The sequence below is a fragment of the Rana temporaria genome, chromosome 4 (assembly GCF_905171775.1).
Source record: "Rana temporaria chromosome 4, aRanTem1.1, whole genome shotgun sequence".
In the NCBI taxonomy this organism is placed as follows: domain Eukaryota; kingdom Metazoa; phylum Chordata; class Amphibia; order Anura; family Ranidae; genus Rana; species Rana temporaria.
Window position 1 is genome coordinate 53,267,367 of NC_053492.1, and position 16,950 is coordinate 53,284,316.

The 16,950-nt window shown below is 42.8% G+C and overlaps 1 protein-coding gene across 1 annotated transcript in view; it reads left to right on the plus strand.

Annotated features, from left to right (window-relative positions):
• The first annotated feature begins 643 nt into the window (after positions 1-643).
• LOC120936217 (NACHT, LRR and PYD domains-containing protein 3-like) overlaps positions 644-16,950 on the plus strand; it is a 102,503-nt gene continuing 86,196 nt past the window's right edge. The window contains 4 exon segments of the mRNA XM_040348410.1: positions 644-995; positions 8,017-8,106; positions 10,043-10,203; positions 13,023-13,194. Of these exon segments, the coding sequence (XP_040204344.1) occupies positions 8,073-8,106; positions 10,043-10,203; positions 13,023-13,194 (367 nt within the window). The 5' untranslated portion in view covers positions 644-995; positions 8,017-8,072.

Here is a 16,950-nt window from a genome sequence, read left to right on the forward strand (position 1 = left end):
TCTTCTGAGAAATCCTCACTTCCTGTTCTTCTGTCTGTAACTCCACACAGTAATGCAAGGCTTTCTCCCTGGTGTGGAGTGTCTTGCTCGCCCCCTCCCTTGGACTACAGGAGAGTCAGGACGCCCATTAACACACAGCTCCTTTCTCTATCTGTAACGTAGAGGGCGTCCTGGCGCTCCTGTAGTCCAAGGGAGGGGGCGAGCACGACACTCCACACCAGGGAGAAAGCCTTGCATTATTGTGTGGAGTTACAGACAGAAGAACAGGAAGTGAGGATTTCTCAGAAGAAATAAGGACATTTAAAAGCAAAATCGAAGGATGAGGTAAGTGAAGGAGGACTGCACTAAGGTAAAGGAAGCTATTTAGGAAAAAAATGTTTTACCTTTACAACCCCTTTAAAATAAAAACAGCAATATTGTGAATTAAGAATTCATCAGTAGCGGTATTGATATATACCTATAGCACAGACATTCCAACTTATTTCCTTGCAGGCTTACATGTCCCCAGAAATCCAGTGTGCATGCTGGAGGAGAAAACTGATTTGTTGGATGTTTAGTTTTTTTTTCATACATTTTAATAATTTGTTTAATTATATGGTTATTTTTTGTTTGTTTGTTTCAATCTGATATTATATTATGTTTGTTCATATTTGTTTATAGGTGGAATTTCTTATTTGGTTGGTGATGTTTTACCCATTTCTACATTATTCATCTTAAAGCGGAGGCACCACCCAATAGTGGAGGCTCCGCTTATTTGCCTCCTTCCCCCCTTCAGTGCCACATTTGGCACCTTTTGTGGGGGGGGGGGGAGCAGGGGCCTGTTTTTGACAAGTACCCACTCCTACTTCCGGGTGATCTTGCCACGGTGAGATCACCCGGATATTTGGCCCCCCTCCTCCTTCTCATGCTGTTGGTTGCAAGCAATAGCTGTGGCAGCTCCCGAAAGCCGATGTAAAAATCGGCTGGAGTGAAGACACCGTGGGATTCCTGGACAGGTAAGTTACCTAATATTTTAAGCCAGCAACTACAGTATTTGTAGCTGTTGATTTTAATTTTTTTTCTGAAGGAGGCTGGACCTCCTTTTTAATTATGGGGTAAAGTGGTTTTCACATTATTATGACTAAGGTTATGTAAGAGGCTGAAATAATTACAGGTATTGATTCCTTTTATTGAATGGATTTAATAAAAGTGTATATGTTTTATTTTTGAGACATTATGGTGCCAACGCTTTTTCTCTTTGATTGGATGTTTGGATGCCTGAGTACTGGGAAAATCCAAACATCTGAGTCTCTATCACATCCTGTTTATCCTGGTTATGTGAATTCTTTTAACATATTTCCTTTTTATTGTCTCAAACTCTAAGACTTACTGCAATAGCATTCAGAGCTCAACTGTTTTGTGTTATTTTTAGAGGCAGAAGTAGGCAACGTTAATTCCCCCACTTTCCATATCTGTCAAGTAGAAATGTCTGATAGTACATAGGATTCTGTAATAAGGGATTATTGGCTATTGCCATGATGCAGCTTCTCTTTGGTAACAGCACTGTCTTCTCACCTCGCTGCAGAGTTTGCTTAGAGATATGGTTGAGAGACCAAATGTTGCATGCACACCCCTCAGAGGAAGTCATGTTGTGGTAAACCAAAGCTGCCCGCTTCCATGGTGCTTGAGTCACAGCAGGTAGATTGTATACTGAGAGATCTCTCCTACACAGCCAACTCTATAATGTTTTATGTTCTCAAATACCCAACTGAATTTGTCAATAATATACATCTATATCCACGGATTTACAATATATTGGGAATAGGAAATTATAGTTGTGGCAACTGCAAATTAAGATAACTGGACACCAAATAACTAATATATATAACATATAAATATACCTTGCTAATGTCCCAATGTGGATAAAAAGCAGCCAGCACCACAAAAGGACAAATGTGTGTTGAAAATGTAAAAAAATATATATGTGCAGTGCTAATGTATTAAACTAGAATATATGGCGGCCATATCTAAAGGGCACCTCCATAAATCATATTGTGAACCTCACAAGTAAAACAAATGCCCTATTTGTACTACATAGTGCTCAGTGCAAAATGATATCATATGAACCTTTTATACTTTAAACGTCAAAGGGACATGGATATAAATGGTGGGTACTCATAACACTCATGTAAGAATGTCTGTAATGGGTACTCATAACATTCATATAAAAAAAATTACATATAAAAATAAACAAAGTCACAGTGTGATTAAACCATAATATCTATTGCATTAAATACCCTCAGCACATATGGAAAATGTCCCATATCAACAATAAAGCAAATGTGCCTAAATGTGCAATGGAAATTAATTCTATCACTGCTAGATTTGTACGATAAATAAATTCCTCTATTATTGGTGTTGAACTGTGCAAAAAAATGGTCAAGGGATTCTAGACTGCCATCCCACAGAAGGAGGATGTCATCTATTTATCTAGCCCAAAGTACCAGATTGGGTCTGGTCTGGGCATAAACGACATCCTCCTCCCATTTGGCCATAACAAGATTGGCTAGGAGCAAATTTTGCCCCCATCGCCACTCTCCTTTGTTGTAAATAAAATCAGCCATCAAACCAAAAGTAATTGTGTTTAGTGGTGAAATCCAGTAAATCCACAATGAAATTACACTAAACTTGAGGCAGTGAATTATTCCAAGATAGAAAATTTTGAAAAGCCTCAATACCTAGATGGTGACGTATGCAGATGTATAAGGAAGCTACATCAGCAGTAGCTAGTATATAATCACATTGAATGTTGATACTCTCCAGTAACCTGGTAGTATCTTTGGTATCTTTGAGAAAAGAAGGGGTTTAACAGGACCTGTGTGAACTTTCAGGCTAATCTCCTGTATCCGTGCCTCTTCCTCCCTGCCAGTCAACCGTTGGCACCCTAGTGTGCTGCCGCTCCTCCGGGGGTGCAAAAGAATGGGGTAAAAAGCTAAATTTCCCTTCTCTGCCAGAGGAAGCTGATTCGGCCTCCTGTGCCCACATGGTGACACGGGCATGCTCTTTTGCCAACATGGTGTCCCAGATGGTGAGCAGTCCACCTCAGAACACCTGGGCTTGGCTGACATGCTGGCAGCCATAGCAAACTGCCAGGCTTCTCTGACTATCCTGACATCCAAGGTGGAGGCTGTGCAGCTAAAAGTGGGTCTTTATCAGCCAGGATATGGTGAGGTTTCGGCTCAACTCGGCCGAGCAACACATAGGCCATCCTGAGAACACTGCGGCTGAGCATTCTTCAGCCCTGCGCTCCCTGCAAACAAAAAATTGTGCCTTGGAATATAAGGCAGAGGATGCTGAGAATCATAACAGAAGGAATAATCTCTGCATTGTGGGCCTGGCAGAGAGTGTTGAGGGTCCCCACCCTGTGAAGTTTGCTAAAAATCTACTGCGCATCCTCCTGCCTGCAGCCTCGTTTTCTCCCTTCTGTGCTGTGGAGAGAGCCCATCGTATCTCACCCATACTCGGACCTCCCAGGGCACCAACCCGCACCTTTATTCTGAAATTCCTTAACTTCCGAGACAGAGATGAGGCTCTATGAGTGGCTAGAGTGTAAGGAGATCTTGCATTTCAGAAAACCAAACTACTAATTTCCCTGGATTACTCAGTGGAAACACAGAAATGAAGACGCTCATTCAATCAAGTTAAAGCGACTTTCCACACACGTGGCTACAGTGTTCTGTTTCCGGAACAATTGCGGATTCAAGATGGCGAAGCTGCCTGATTCTTCACTTCTCCCTGTGATGCATTCACCTGACTGGAATCGTTGCCTCCACATCGCTGAGGGATGGGAGAATGCTTTAGCCACCGTGCCTTCTGCCTTTGCTGCTGGCTATGGATCTTTTATTACCAGCAGCCCTACCTATCTACTGTGATATCGGTTTGAATGAAGCCTGTGTGTTCATTGATATGCACCTGTTGTGCCCACTCTTCTCTTTTTTTTCATACAACATACTTAAGTTAAGTGCCCCTGGCTAATCCAGGTGATTTTCTGACAATTTTGAATCTCCCCTGGATTATAGAGGTTCCTGCTATATTGCCTGCCCTTTAATTACAGCCGCTTACCCCTGGCATTCTCCTCTGTGAAGTACTACATAGGACCAATCCATGGGAAAGTGTTTTGTTCTCTGCCATAAACTGCTGCTTCCTTCTTGCTTATGCCCTCCCATGCCTTGTAACTTGGCTGCTGACTCTAGTGGCCTTCCTAGGAACTGCACGATCGTATACAAATGTTGATGGTGCTACTTCTTGGTCATTGTTTCTATTGGGAATATTAACCTGCTCACACCGACACACTGTGTCAAAGCATATATCCATATACTGTATAGGACTCTTTTCCTGTTTTTTTTTACTACTTCTCTTTCAAGAGAGGCCCTTTTGTTATTATTTAGAGCTATTATAGAGGCGGATTCATTCTCTCCAAGCTGTCGGTCTAACTCCACCACAAGACTATACCCACTGGTCCATGCCTCCTATCACTGGGTGTACTATGGTTGGAGATTTAAAGGGTAACCCCACTTTCGTGGGGAAAAAATAGCAGATAAAGAAAAAATAATATAGCACATATAATTGAGACACTAATCGTATCGTAATTGAATGTTATTAAAAATTACCTTTACTTTTTTTCAATCTGCAGCCACTTTCATTTTCTGAGAATGCACTGCAATATGGCTACGTGGAGTTGTTCTGTACACAGAATGTGTACTGACCACTCCCCAGAAACTTAATTTCCTGCTTGTGTGATTGGCTCACAAATTCTCCCAGAAGTCTGCGTAGGATACAAGTCAGATTTCAGGTATCTCCTGCAACAATGTTGTCATTTTTGGAGAGATACTTTCAATAGGAGCATGTCTAAAGGGATGCAGGCCCAGCAGATTTCCTCATTTGTGCCCTGCAGCTGCACACCTGACAATTAATTATAAAACAACTCCAATTAGACCCACTCGGTACAGAGGCACAGACAAACACATATGGATTTCTTCAGAATAACAAAAAGTAGGAATCTGCAACAAAGGTTGTTATAATCCTTGTAATGTACATAGATCACCCAGAGGGGAATGTTTTTTTCTCAACAAAAGTGGAGTTACACTTTAAGTAAGGGAAATTTTGAGGTTGTTGGGTTGGGGGGGGGGGGGGGTTGTGCGATATATTGTGGGTTTTAGTTTTTTTGTTTTAAAGGTGCTTTGTTTTATCGCTATGTTTATGTTGTTGATATAAGATTGTGTTCCTACCTCAGGTACTGTATGTAGCATTACGAAGTGTGCTTGGATACTCTGATCTTGTCCTCCATACATTGGGGACTGGGCTGTTGCTCCTGCGAGCCTGCTCTTTGCATCAATTTATTTTATTTTATTCCCAGATGCCTCAATTTACAGTGATTTCCTGGAATGTCAGGGGCCTGAACTCAGCTGTTAAACATTCCTTGGTGTTCCATTTCCTTCAGAAGCATAATCCACATATTTGCAGGAAATGCATCTCCAAGGATCTAAAAACAATTTGTCTTAAAAAATCTTTGGTGGGTCTGCACTATCACGTCACCTATTTAATGTATGCTAGTGGGATCAGCATCCTAGTTAGAAAGACTCTGCAGTTCTGGCTCCTCAAGGCTAAAACGGACCCAGCTCTGTGACATCCGAGTGTCGGGGGACAGAGGGAGGGGAGCGATGCGTGTTATCCAGGAAATGGTGAGGCTGCAATCAGTGGGCACAGAGGCTGCATTAATGGGCACAGAGGCTGCAATTAGTGGGCACAGAGGCTGCATTCACGGGCACAGAGGCTGCATTCATGGTCACAGAGGCTGCAATTAGTCGGCACAGAGGCTGTATTCACGGGCACAGAGGCTGCATTCATGGGCACAGAGGCTGCAATTAGTGGGCACAGAGGCTGCATTCATGAGCACAGAGGCTGCAATTAGTGGGCACAGAGGCTGCATTCATGGGCGCAGAGGCTGCAATTAGTGCGCACAGAGGCTTTATTCATGAGCACAGAGGCTGCAATTAGTGGGCACAGAGGCTGCATTCATGGGCATAGAGGTTTTTTCTGTACGGTCGCACGTCTTTTATCTAACAAGCATGCCTGAAAACCCGCCGAGAATCGTACGACAAAGACTGAACAGTTTAGCTTTACTTGCCATTGAGTCAGAACTTTTAAATACTTTGTCCTACGAAGATATTATCGATGAGTTTGCCAAAAGAAAAGTTAAAACTAAAAATGTTTAGGGAGTTTCTTACCGCTATAATCTTTAAAAGGCATTTTCTGCATTACAGAGTATTTTCAGTCTGTACAATTAAAGCCAGTTATTTTCAGTGTTCTCGTGTGTGGAAATATGTTTTTAATTGATCTATTGTAGCGGTCATTGATAAAGGATGAGAATGGTGGTGTGTGTGTCTGGGGGGGGGGGGGGGGGGGCGGCATTGAAGGACATGGCCTTGGGGTGGCAAAGGGAGTAAACCCGGGCCTGGACCCGGATTCTTATCTTTATTCAGCAGTTCCTACAATGTAATCAGATGCCCTACATCAGGTGTCGGAACTGCTGATTGAGGATAAGAACTTGTGCCCAGGCCCGGATTTACTCCCTTTTCCGCCCCAAGGCCGGGTCCTTCAATGATGCTCCCCCCCCCCCTAGACACACACATCACCATTCTCATCCTTTATCAATGACTGCTACAATAGATCAATTAAAAACTATTTCCACACACGAGAACAGTAGAATGTAATCAGACGCCCTACATCAAGTGTCGGAACTGCTGAATAAAGATAAGAACTTGTAATTATAATTTTGTATAATATATGGTGTAATTTATTTAATTCATTCAGATCTGTGCTTACGTTTTCAATTCAATTTACTAGACAGCGCAACACATTTTTTTCATTATGTTTTTGGACGTTGCTGTGTACAATGTTGTGAGTGCTGCTGTCAATTTGATCTTATAATTTTATTAATTTCACATACACATTAAGCACATTATTTGTGTAAATACATAGGGCCAGATTCAGGTAGGAGATACGACGGCGTATCTCCAGATACGCCGTCGTATCTCTGAGTGTGAGGCGTCGTATCTTGGCGCCTGATTCAAAGAATCAGATACGCCAGAATTTGTCTAAGATACGACCAGCATAAGTCTCCTACACTGTCGTATCTTAACTGCATATTTACGCTGGCCGCTAGGGGCGTGTACGCTGATTTACGCCTAGAATATGTAAATCAGCTAGATATGCCTATTCACGAACGTACGCCTGGCCGTCGCAGTACAGATACGCCGTTTACGTAAGGCTTTTTCCGGCGTAAAGTTACCCCTGCAATATGAGGCACAGCCAATGTTAAGTATGGACGTCGGGCCAGCGTTGAATTTTCCATCGATTACGTCGTTTGCATAAGTCGTTCGCGAATAGGGCTGGGCGTAATTTACGTTTACGTCGAAAGCATTGGCTTTTTGCGGGTTCATTTGGAGCATGCGCACTGGGATACTTTCACGGACGGCGCATGCGCCGTTCGGAAAAAGCGTCATTTACGTGGGGTCACAATAAATTAACATAAAACACGCCCACATCTTCCACATTTGAATTAGGTGGTCTTACGCAGGCCTATTTACGCTACGCCGCCGCAACTTTGCTTTGTGAATACTGCACTTGCCTGTCAAAGTTGTAGCGTAAATAGGATACGTTACGCCCACACACAAATACGTGCTCCCTACCTGAATCTACCCCATAGTCTTTTATTGTTATCAGTTGAATATGTCCATTTCTGGAACTGTGCATATCAAACATTTTATGAGGGGTATAGCATTCACACCAGTATGAGAACCCACTGGATTAGTAGGGTGTACAGGGCATACAAGGTGGGGCAGGCTATAGTGGACAATGGTGGAAGTGGGGACATAGATTACCTTTGATCAAACTTTATGTGGCTTTGGATTGTGTTATAGGCAAAATAAATAAATTTGGTTTAAAAAGTAATGTTAATGTTGTCATTCTGTCTAGGTGTACATTGTGATGGACTGATCCTCGCTGAAAATTTAATTACATCAACGGAAAAGATGAAGAGATGCCAGGAAAGAGCTATTAGTCCTGGTAAACAAATGACAAAAAAATCCAATCTTTATGGCAAATAACAAATGTGCCTTATCTTTTTGGAAAACATAATTATTTATTTTAAACTCAATGTTGCCTTCAGTAAAATTAAGATGGCTACCTAGCCAGTAAAAAGTGGACATGTTGCCAATGTTGTTAAAAGAAATAAAGGCAGAAGGTTTGTATTTTTTTACCAGACAAGGGAGCAACCTTAGGTAGAAAATAGACCAGCATTGACAAATCACCTAACCCTTTTGCTGCCAGAGCTGTTTTTTCACATTTAAAATTTTTATTTTAATCCTGATGTTTATGTAAAACCACCAAACATTTTTCATTTTCTGAAAACAGACACCCTAGAGAAAAAAAATGTGTTAATTCCAATTTTTTATGTCCCACAAAATTAGTGTGACGGTGTATGAAACATAAAGGTTCAGTAAAAATTGCACTTAAAGCGGTTGTATACCCCTTTTGCACATTTTTACCTATAGGTAAGCGTATAATACGGCTTACCTGTAGGTAAAAATAATATCTTATAAACCTGTACGGTTTAGGACAGGGGTCTCCAAACTGCGGCCCGGGGGCCGGATGCGGCCCTTTGCTGGCTTTTATCCGGCTCTTGGGGCACTAATCCTCCCACTGATACAAGGCACTAATCTACCATCGAACACCAATAATGGAGCACCATTTCTCCCACTGACACTAATAATAGGGCACTAGTCCTCCTTATGATACCAATGATTGGGCACTATACCTCTAACCCAGGGGTCTCCAAACTGTGGCCCGAGGGCCAGATGTGGCCCTTTGCTAGCTTCTATCTGGCCCTTGGGGCACTTTTCCTTCCACTGATATGAGGCACTATTACTCCCATTGAGACCAACAATGGGGCTCTGTTTCTTCCACTGATACCAATGATGGGATATTATTCCTCCTACTAATAGGGGCACTACCCCTCCTATTGACCACCAATCCTAAGGCCATATTTAATCTCACTGATGCCAACATTTTTTGCCCCTGCTGGTCACAATCCGGCCCTCCTAAAGTCTAAAGGACAATGAACTGGCCCTTTGTTTTAAAAGTTTGGAGACCCTTGGTTTAGGAGATAATCACCTTGCATGCAGCCACTGACGTCTTCGTGATGGTTGGTGCCGGAACGGAGGGTTGTTTCCCCTTATGATTCATACCAAACACAGTGCCTGGTATTGGCGGGGATACAAGTCAGTTTCCCGTTCAATATTGTGCCAAAGCTAAACGCAACCGCATGTAAACGCAGCTAATCGCACTGTACAAATGCAGCTGTTCGCTGTGCCTGTAGTCTTGAATTTCACAGAAAATAAACATGCTTTTAACTGCGGCAGAACAGCCGTCCCTGTGAAAGGGGCCTTACAGCGCAAGACTGGTTCCTTTAACTCCGGTGGGCGCAGCCTCACTGCATGGGGTAAAAAAAATTGCCAAGAGTTAGGCTTTGAAGGGGTGGTAAAGGTTCTTATTTTATTTTTTAAATAGGTTCCTTTAAGCTAGTGTATTGTTATCTTTTCCTACGATTTCTCTTCTAAATGTGTTTTTTTTTTGTTTTCTTTGTCTGAATTTCTCACTTTCTGTTCCTCCTCAGTAAGCTGTTTAGTAAGCTGTTCTGGCTGACTAACCACCGCTCAGATGATGGTGGCAAGTTTACTGAGGAGAAACAGGAAGTGAGAAATTCAGACAAAGAAAAAAAACATTTAGAAGGGAAATCGAAGGAAAAAATAAGTGAACCAACAATGCACTGGCTTAAAGGAACCTATTTAGAAAATAAAAGACAGACCTTAACAACCCCTTTAAGGTATGGCCAGCCTAGAGTTACAAAGGACAAACAAACTAGAAGGAAGAGATGCATAGTCATGATTGATTTTTTGGGCATATGTTCAATCCTCAAACCATTTTTTTTGTCTTTCCCTAGATGACAACAGGAGATTCTCCTGTCAGCTGTCTACATATACTGATTCATCACTGAGGATGATATACGAGTATTACAGAGATGATCTGATCTACATTCTGGAGAACTTGAACCCTCATTCTGTCCTTAGTGAACTAAAATCTCAGGATGTCTTAAATGTAGAGGTAGGATAACAATGTTTCCAAAATTATCTGCACTGTATGTCAGCAAAAGGTAACAATGGAAATAGAGGTACATACCTAAATGTTCCTAATTCTCAAACTGCTGTTTGAAGGTCCAGATTAAAGTGATCTCTGGTGCATGAAAGTTGGTTAAAAGTCTTTGTAAGCCTAAAGCCTTGTACACACGGTCGGACATCAAACAAACTTTCCCTTGGATTTTTGTCCGAAGGGAGTTGTCCGGGATCACCCATAGCATACACACGCTCGGACTTTTCTGCAAACTTTTCTAAAACTTTCCCAACATCACATGGTTTTTCTGCTCTTTTCTGCTCTTTACCTCCACCCTTTGGTTAACTTCTGCTATTGTTGGTTGATTTTAACATTGGTTCTGAGCATGCGTATTTGCACTTTGTACAAAAGTCCGATGGCTTGCTGTACACACGGTCGGACTAGGTTTTTTTTTTTTTTCAAGTGTATTTTGTGCGTGTACTCGAGAGAGGGGCCGGACTGCAGGAGTTGGGAGTAGGCAGGCCTCCCCCAGAGGCAATCTGCCACCTTTCTCCATGCCCCGGGTGGCAATGGCGGGTGTGTGAGGGGGTCCTCCCACACAGCCCGCCCTACCTGCTCCGCTTTGAAGCCCAACGGGGCAGAGGGACTCCCTATACGGGAAGTGAGAGGAATTGCCCGCTCAACCAGCCCCGTTAGTCCTTCGCCTATCTTTTTTAGAGACCGCATGGTCAAAGTGCGTGCATGTTAACCCAATTTTGAGTGCTTGTAAGTGTGGTGGTCTCAGCCGGGCTGAGACCACCAAACTCAATTCACATGTAGCCGAGACCGGGATCCGAACCCCTAGCTGCAGAGGTGAATGGCTTGTCAGCGCAGTGCCAATCGCGTTGAGCCACCGCAGCTCCTTGTTGCCGAAAAAGTTTGTCCGTTTGCAGACCGAACTTTTTGTCCGATGAAACCGAAAAAGGACTAATTTGAAAACTTGCTGATTTTGAAGTTTGTTGGCAAAAAGTCCAACAGGTAGGTATAGCCAAGTGAGTGCACAGGCTTTATTATTGTCCTGGCAATTGGCAGAGAAGAAGTGGTACATTGCATGCTGGGATACTGTATTTAAAGCCTGGGACACATGTGCTCAGAGTTAGTTGAGCCGGGGAACAGAGTCCAGGAGGGAGGGGCGGCTGCCCTCTCCTCCATGGAGGTGGTCATGCGGCCTTGGGTGGTCGACCCAAGAGCCTATAAAAAATGAGATAAGCTGAACCCAGAGGTCCTGCAGAGCTGACTGCAAGGAAGACAGCAGGAAGGATCTGATTCTGCCTGCTGTGAGTACAGATCTGTGTCTTTGGAGGCCTGTAGAGTGAGGGCCACCCCCCTCAGCTAAAAGAATTAGTGGATGGGTGTCAGGAAAAGGGGATGCTATAGAGTATCCTGAAGATAATCTAGTGCATCGAGTCTGCTGCTAGTGAGAGCAAGAAGTCTTAATCACCCAATACATGTGGCTGTATGGTTAAAGCAGTGTGACTGCTTCCACAAGTAATTTGGTGAGGTCAAGTGAGAGCTGTCCTTATACCTTGTGAATAGTTCAAGTTGGGGTATCCCACTAATCCCTTCTTCCATCCAAGTTCCAAAATAAAATACAAAAAAACACTGGTCATTGAGTAACGAGCAAGCGGGAGTAAGGGTGGGACAATTGGAAACCCCTAGTAACCAAAGTGGAAACCCATAGCAACCAAGTGGGAACCCTTAGTACTCAGCTGCCTGTAACCAGAGAGAGGCCTAAGATGTCAACCCTACGGGGTCAGTGCTACATATTTTTTTATGTATTTTCAGGCTACGCGCACAGGGCAGCCCATGCATTTTGATATCATGCAAAAATAGACTATCCCCCCTTCAGCCCATCATGAATGCCGCTGCAAGACTCATCCACCTTACCAACCATTCAGTGTCCTCGACCCCTCTTTGCCAATCCCTCCACTGGCTCCCACTCACCCAACAAATAAAATTCAAAGTTCTAACAATAATTTACAAAACCATCCACAACTCGGCCCCCAGCTACATCACTAACCTAGTCCCATAATAACAAAAATGCCGCTCTCTTCGGTCCTCCCAAGACCTCCTGCTCTCTAGCTCCCTTGTCACCTCCTCCCATGCTCTCCCCCAGGATTTCTCCAGAGCTTCTCCCATCCTTTGGAACTCCCTACCACAATCTGTCAGACTGTCCCCTAATCTATCCATATTTAGATGATCCCTGAAAACTCTTCTCTTTAAAGAAGCCTATCCTGCTTCTAACTAACACTGTTTTACTTCCTCCATCAGCTTATCCCCCACAGCTATTACCCTTTGTATCAATTGACCCTCCCTTTTTAGATTGTAAGCTCTAGGACCCTCTGATTCCTCTTGTACCAAATTGTGCCATCAGGAGATGGCAGTCTTTATCGCACCTTAACATAGGTCCCTTAGTGCAATTTGTCATGACTTTATTAGCATTGAATATTTCTAAACGCCCATCAAGTGAGAATAACTTTTTTACCAGGTGCTCCTCTATTTAAATCCAAGCTATTAAGCAGAATGAATTTCAGGTTAAAAATTACATTTTTGTGGTACTGATTTACACACATTTAACATTTGTAGATGTTCCCCCCAAAATCACAAATCTTGAGTTCTTGAGCTCCATTTTAAGTGTTCAAACTAAAACTTATTGAAGGATTGTTAATCATAAATAATTATGCACATAAAATGTTATTTATGTTTATGATAATTATCATCTATGTAATTTTTATAATTTCAGATTTAAAATTAATACATTTTTGTTTTTTCAGAAATACATGCCAATTATACAAGATGCAAGCACCTTCTCCAGCATTTTGTTACAGGATATTCTGGAACAGGGAAGAGAAGCCGTGATCGGACTCTGGGAATGTCTCTGCGCACTGTTAAAAGATCATCCTCATCCTAATTTATTGGCAATTCTAGATGAAATTCGCCAGATAGGTAACAGTACCTTGTTTTTAGAATCAAATTTGTTATATCATAATCATCATTAGCACAGATATCATTAGACTCAATACATTAGACTATAACAATTGTTACTGAAAGCTGAGGGTGGTGCATGGATGCCTCTGCTAAGAACAAGATTAATATACAGAATTTGCCTAATGCCGCGTACACACGATCGGATTTTCCATCTGAAAAAACCCTGGATGATTTTCCCGACGGAATACCGCTCAAGCTTGGCTTGCATACACACGGTCACACAAAAGTTCTGTGAACTTTCATCCGTCTAGAACGCGGTGATGTACAACACTACGACGAGCCGAGAAAATTAAGTTCAATGCTTCCGAGCATGCGTCGAATTGTTTCCGAGCATGCGTAGGAATTGTGTGTGTCGGAATTTCTACAGACAATCGGAATTTCCGATCTGATTTTTTTTTTTCATCTTAAAAATTGAGAACCAGCTCTCAATTTTTTTGCTGGCAGAAATTCCAACCGCAAAAGTCTGATGGAGCATACACTCGGTCGGAATTTCTGCTCAAAAGCTCACATCGGACTTTTGCTGTTAGAATTTCCGATCATGTGTACGCGGCATTACAGATCTACTTACCCACTCCTTCCTCCTTCCCAACAGGTGCTTAAATTACTGTAATTGTTATCCATAAGAACAGCGGCACCACTCCCCTGGTCATATGACAGTGCTTGGGCCTAGCAGTTACCTGTAGCAAAGTCACAGGAGAGCAGGTCACATACTTTTCTGTCCCTTAAAGTATTGTGATCAGCTGCAGAGGAGGGAGCGGTGGGAAAAGGTTGATAAACAGTGTAAAGGGGCATTAGGGGAGGATCTTTGAAGCACATTTTAAATGACAATTGCTTTGTCATGCAACACTGTGCATAAATTAAATTATTATAATTTTTTGATACAGATAGAGGTTTGTTTTGGTAGCATTTATTCAGTACCGGGATTTTTATTTTTCGCTAAATAAATTAAAAAAGACAGAAAACAACATGTTTTTCTTAGTTTCTATTATAAATTTCTGCAAATAAGTAATATTTCTTCTTCACTGATGTGTGCTGATGAGTCTGCACAGATGTGTACAAGCGATGCACAAACGGTTGGTGCTATATAAATCCTGTATAATAATAATGGGCACTGTTGAGGCTGCACTAATGGGTACTGATGAAGCTGCAATGATGAGACTGCACTGATGTGCCCTGATGGTTCATTACAGTAGGTTCAGCTGATCAACATGGGGACTGCCCCTGTACAACTTTTTTAACCGCATGACCCTTGCAGTTCTCTATGTGGTACCCAAGCACTGTATCACAGGGGCCCAGCCAGCAGTCAAAGCTATCTTTGACCTGCTGAAGGCATCCATAACTTCCCTAGATGTTGAGCAGTACCAACAATTTTTGGACCAGAAGAGCACCTGTTAGTCTTTGCGGCTAGTTCTGAAGAATATGGTTGCACCAAAGCCATAGACCACCCTATCTATACAAGGTATACACCCCCTTTTCAGTAGAGATATTGGCATATCACTCCTGCTCTCTGCCAGGAGGTCAAGGACTTGATCCACAATTTGCTGAAGAGTGGACTGATTAAGGAGGGCCCTAGTCCATGGTGCCACTCCCATTGTCCTGATGCGCAAAAAGAATAGCAGTCTGTGCTTCTGTGTAGACTACCATAAGTTTAAAGCCTTTACCCACTGAGACTCCTACTCGTTGCCTAGGGTAGAGGAGTCGCTCATGACACTAGGCTAGGCTCATTACTTTGTCAACTTGGCCTTAGCTTATGGATACTGGCAGGTCTCAGTGAGGTAAACGGGACTGGGTGTTAGTGAAGAACCCAAGCTAGCTGGAGCCCATAACTATCTGTTGGTGTCTGAGGGCCCCAAAGGTGACAGAAAATGCCTCCATCTAAATCTAAGGCACTGTGTGTTCAGCAGTCCTACCCCAGACTTGGAGGATGTAAATGTCATGGATATTTCTCCCATATAGGAGGTTCCCTTGGAATGGTATCCATCTCCTATAGAAGCTGTGCCTTTGGACCAGCCTGACTTCCTCTGTTGATCTGACAGAAAATAAACAGATCTCCCACTTGCTAGGGACAGTCAGAGTAGCATAGGGTTCGGTTTCTGTGGAGGAGGGACAAAGCAGGGAGTGTTACTGTGTACCATTAGTAGCCTTCCTGTTTTGGGGCCCCGTTTGCCATTCTAACACTTTATTGTTGCTTCCCCTGCTAGTTGCTGTCAGGTGTCTCCAGTGTGCATCATACTCCCTGTCTGGTTCATTGTAAATGTTCAGGTCCAAGGTGGAAGTGTCAGCATAGTTTGTTCTCTCTCAACATTGCTACATCAATATACTTTGCTGCATCAATCAGTCACTGTGTGAGTTCTCTTCCTCTGCGTGCAGCAAGCTTGGGCCACGCCTACAAGCTGACATTCAGTGTCTTGGGGAGAGTCATGGAATTTATTATGAAAACGGTCAAAGAAAGAAGGGCATCAGTCACTTTCAGATAAAAAATAAAATAAAAATAACAGGTTTACTCACAGGACAGGGAGAGGTGATACCTCCCAACTTTTTGAGATGGCAATGAGGGACACCTATCAGCAAAAGTATGCAGGCATAGGACACACCCTTTGCCACCCCCTCTTAAAGGAGAATTGTCCAAAAATAAGATTGGTTAAACCAACAAGTGCTTTTTTTTTACCACTACTATTCCTTTATATTGGCTGTTGGAATTTACAAATGCAGCAATTTAGAACTCAGATGAAAGGTTTAGCGCTGGAAAACACTTTTTGCTAGATAACAAGTGCAATTTATATACATCTTTATAGATCAGACCAAAATGAGGGACAAATGAGGAGGAATGAGGGACAGAGGGACATTGATCCAAATCAGGGACAGTCCCTTGAAATCAGGAAAGTTGGGAGCTATGGGAGAGGTAGAACACTGGCACTGTACAGTCAGATAAGGAAGCCCTTTCCAATGCTAACACTCCAGTGTTAGTATTCTCTTAGCAATCATCACTAGTATCTTCAGGAGAATCTACCAGCTTTACCTGTGACTTCCATCCTTGCACACAATGCTCAGGAACAGCTTTAAATTGCTTTCTTTACAAGCTTCCCCAGGAAGGCAAACCTAGTATCCATTCCAGATGGACCTCTTCAAACAGACAGGGCCTGAAAGAGCTCAGGTACATCACATGCACCTTCCCTGTATTTAGCTTGACAGCAAAAGATGGGGAACATTGGGGGAAGTTTAATAAGTGTCAATAGCAGAATTACCTCACCTGTAAAAAGCCACCACCTCTACCCTCCCTGCCAAATAATTTTTTGGTGTCGTAACTCACACAGAAATGCACATGTTAATGCATGAGTGTGCAATACATTACCAGAAAAGGGTAGTTTCTTGTGTGTTGTATAGCAGATTGGTCAAAATGAATTAACTGCCAAGACCTGGACAGATCACAGTATCAGATCAAAGAAGTTGTGTTATGTGGTAGCAGTGTGGCACACTCCTCCTCGGTATTGTTCTCACTTTCAGGACAACTAGCATTAGTGATCTCCACTCACAAGGAATAGTCAATCTACAGCCAACGACCCATTTGAAACGTCACACACATTGAAGTGGCTGTCGAGTGATGGATAAGTTATAATTATTCTTGGCAGGGCTTTAAAGCGAAGCTCCACCCAGAAGGGGAAGCTCCACTCTCCCCCCCCTCCGCTGCCACATTTGGCACCTTTTGGGGGGGGA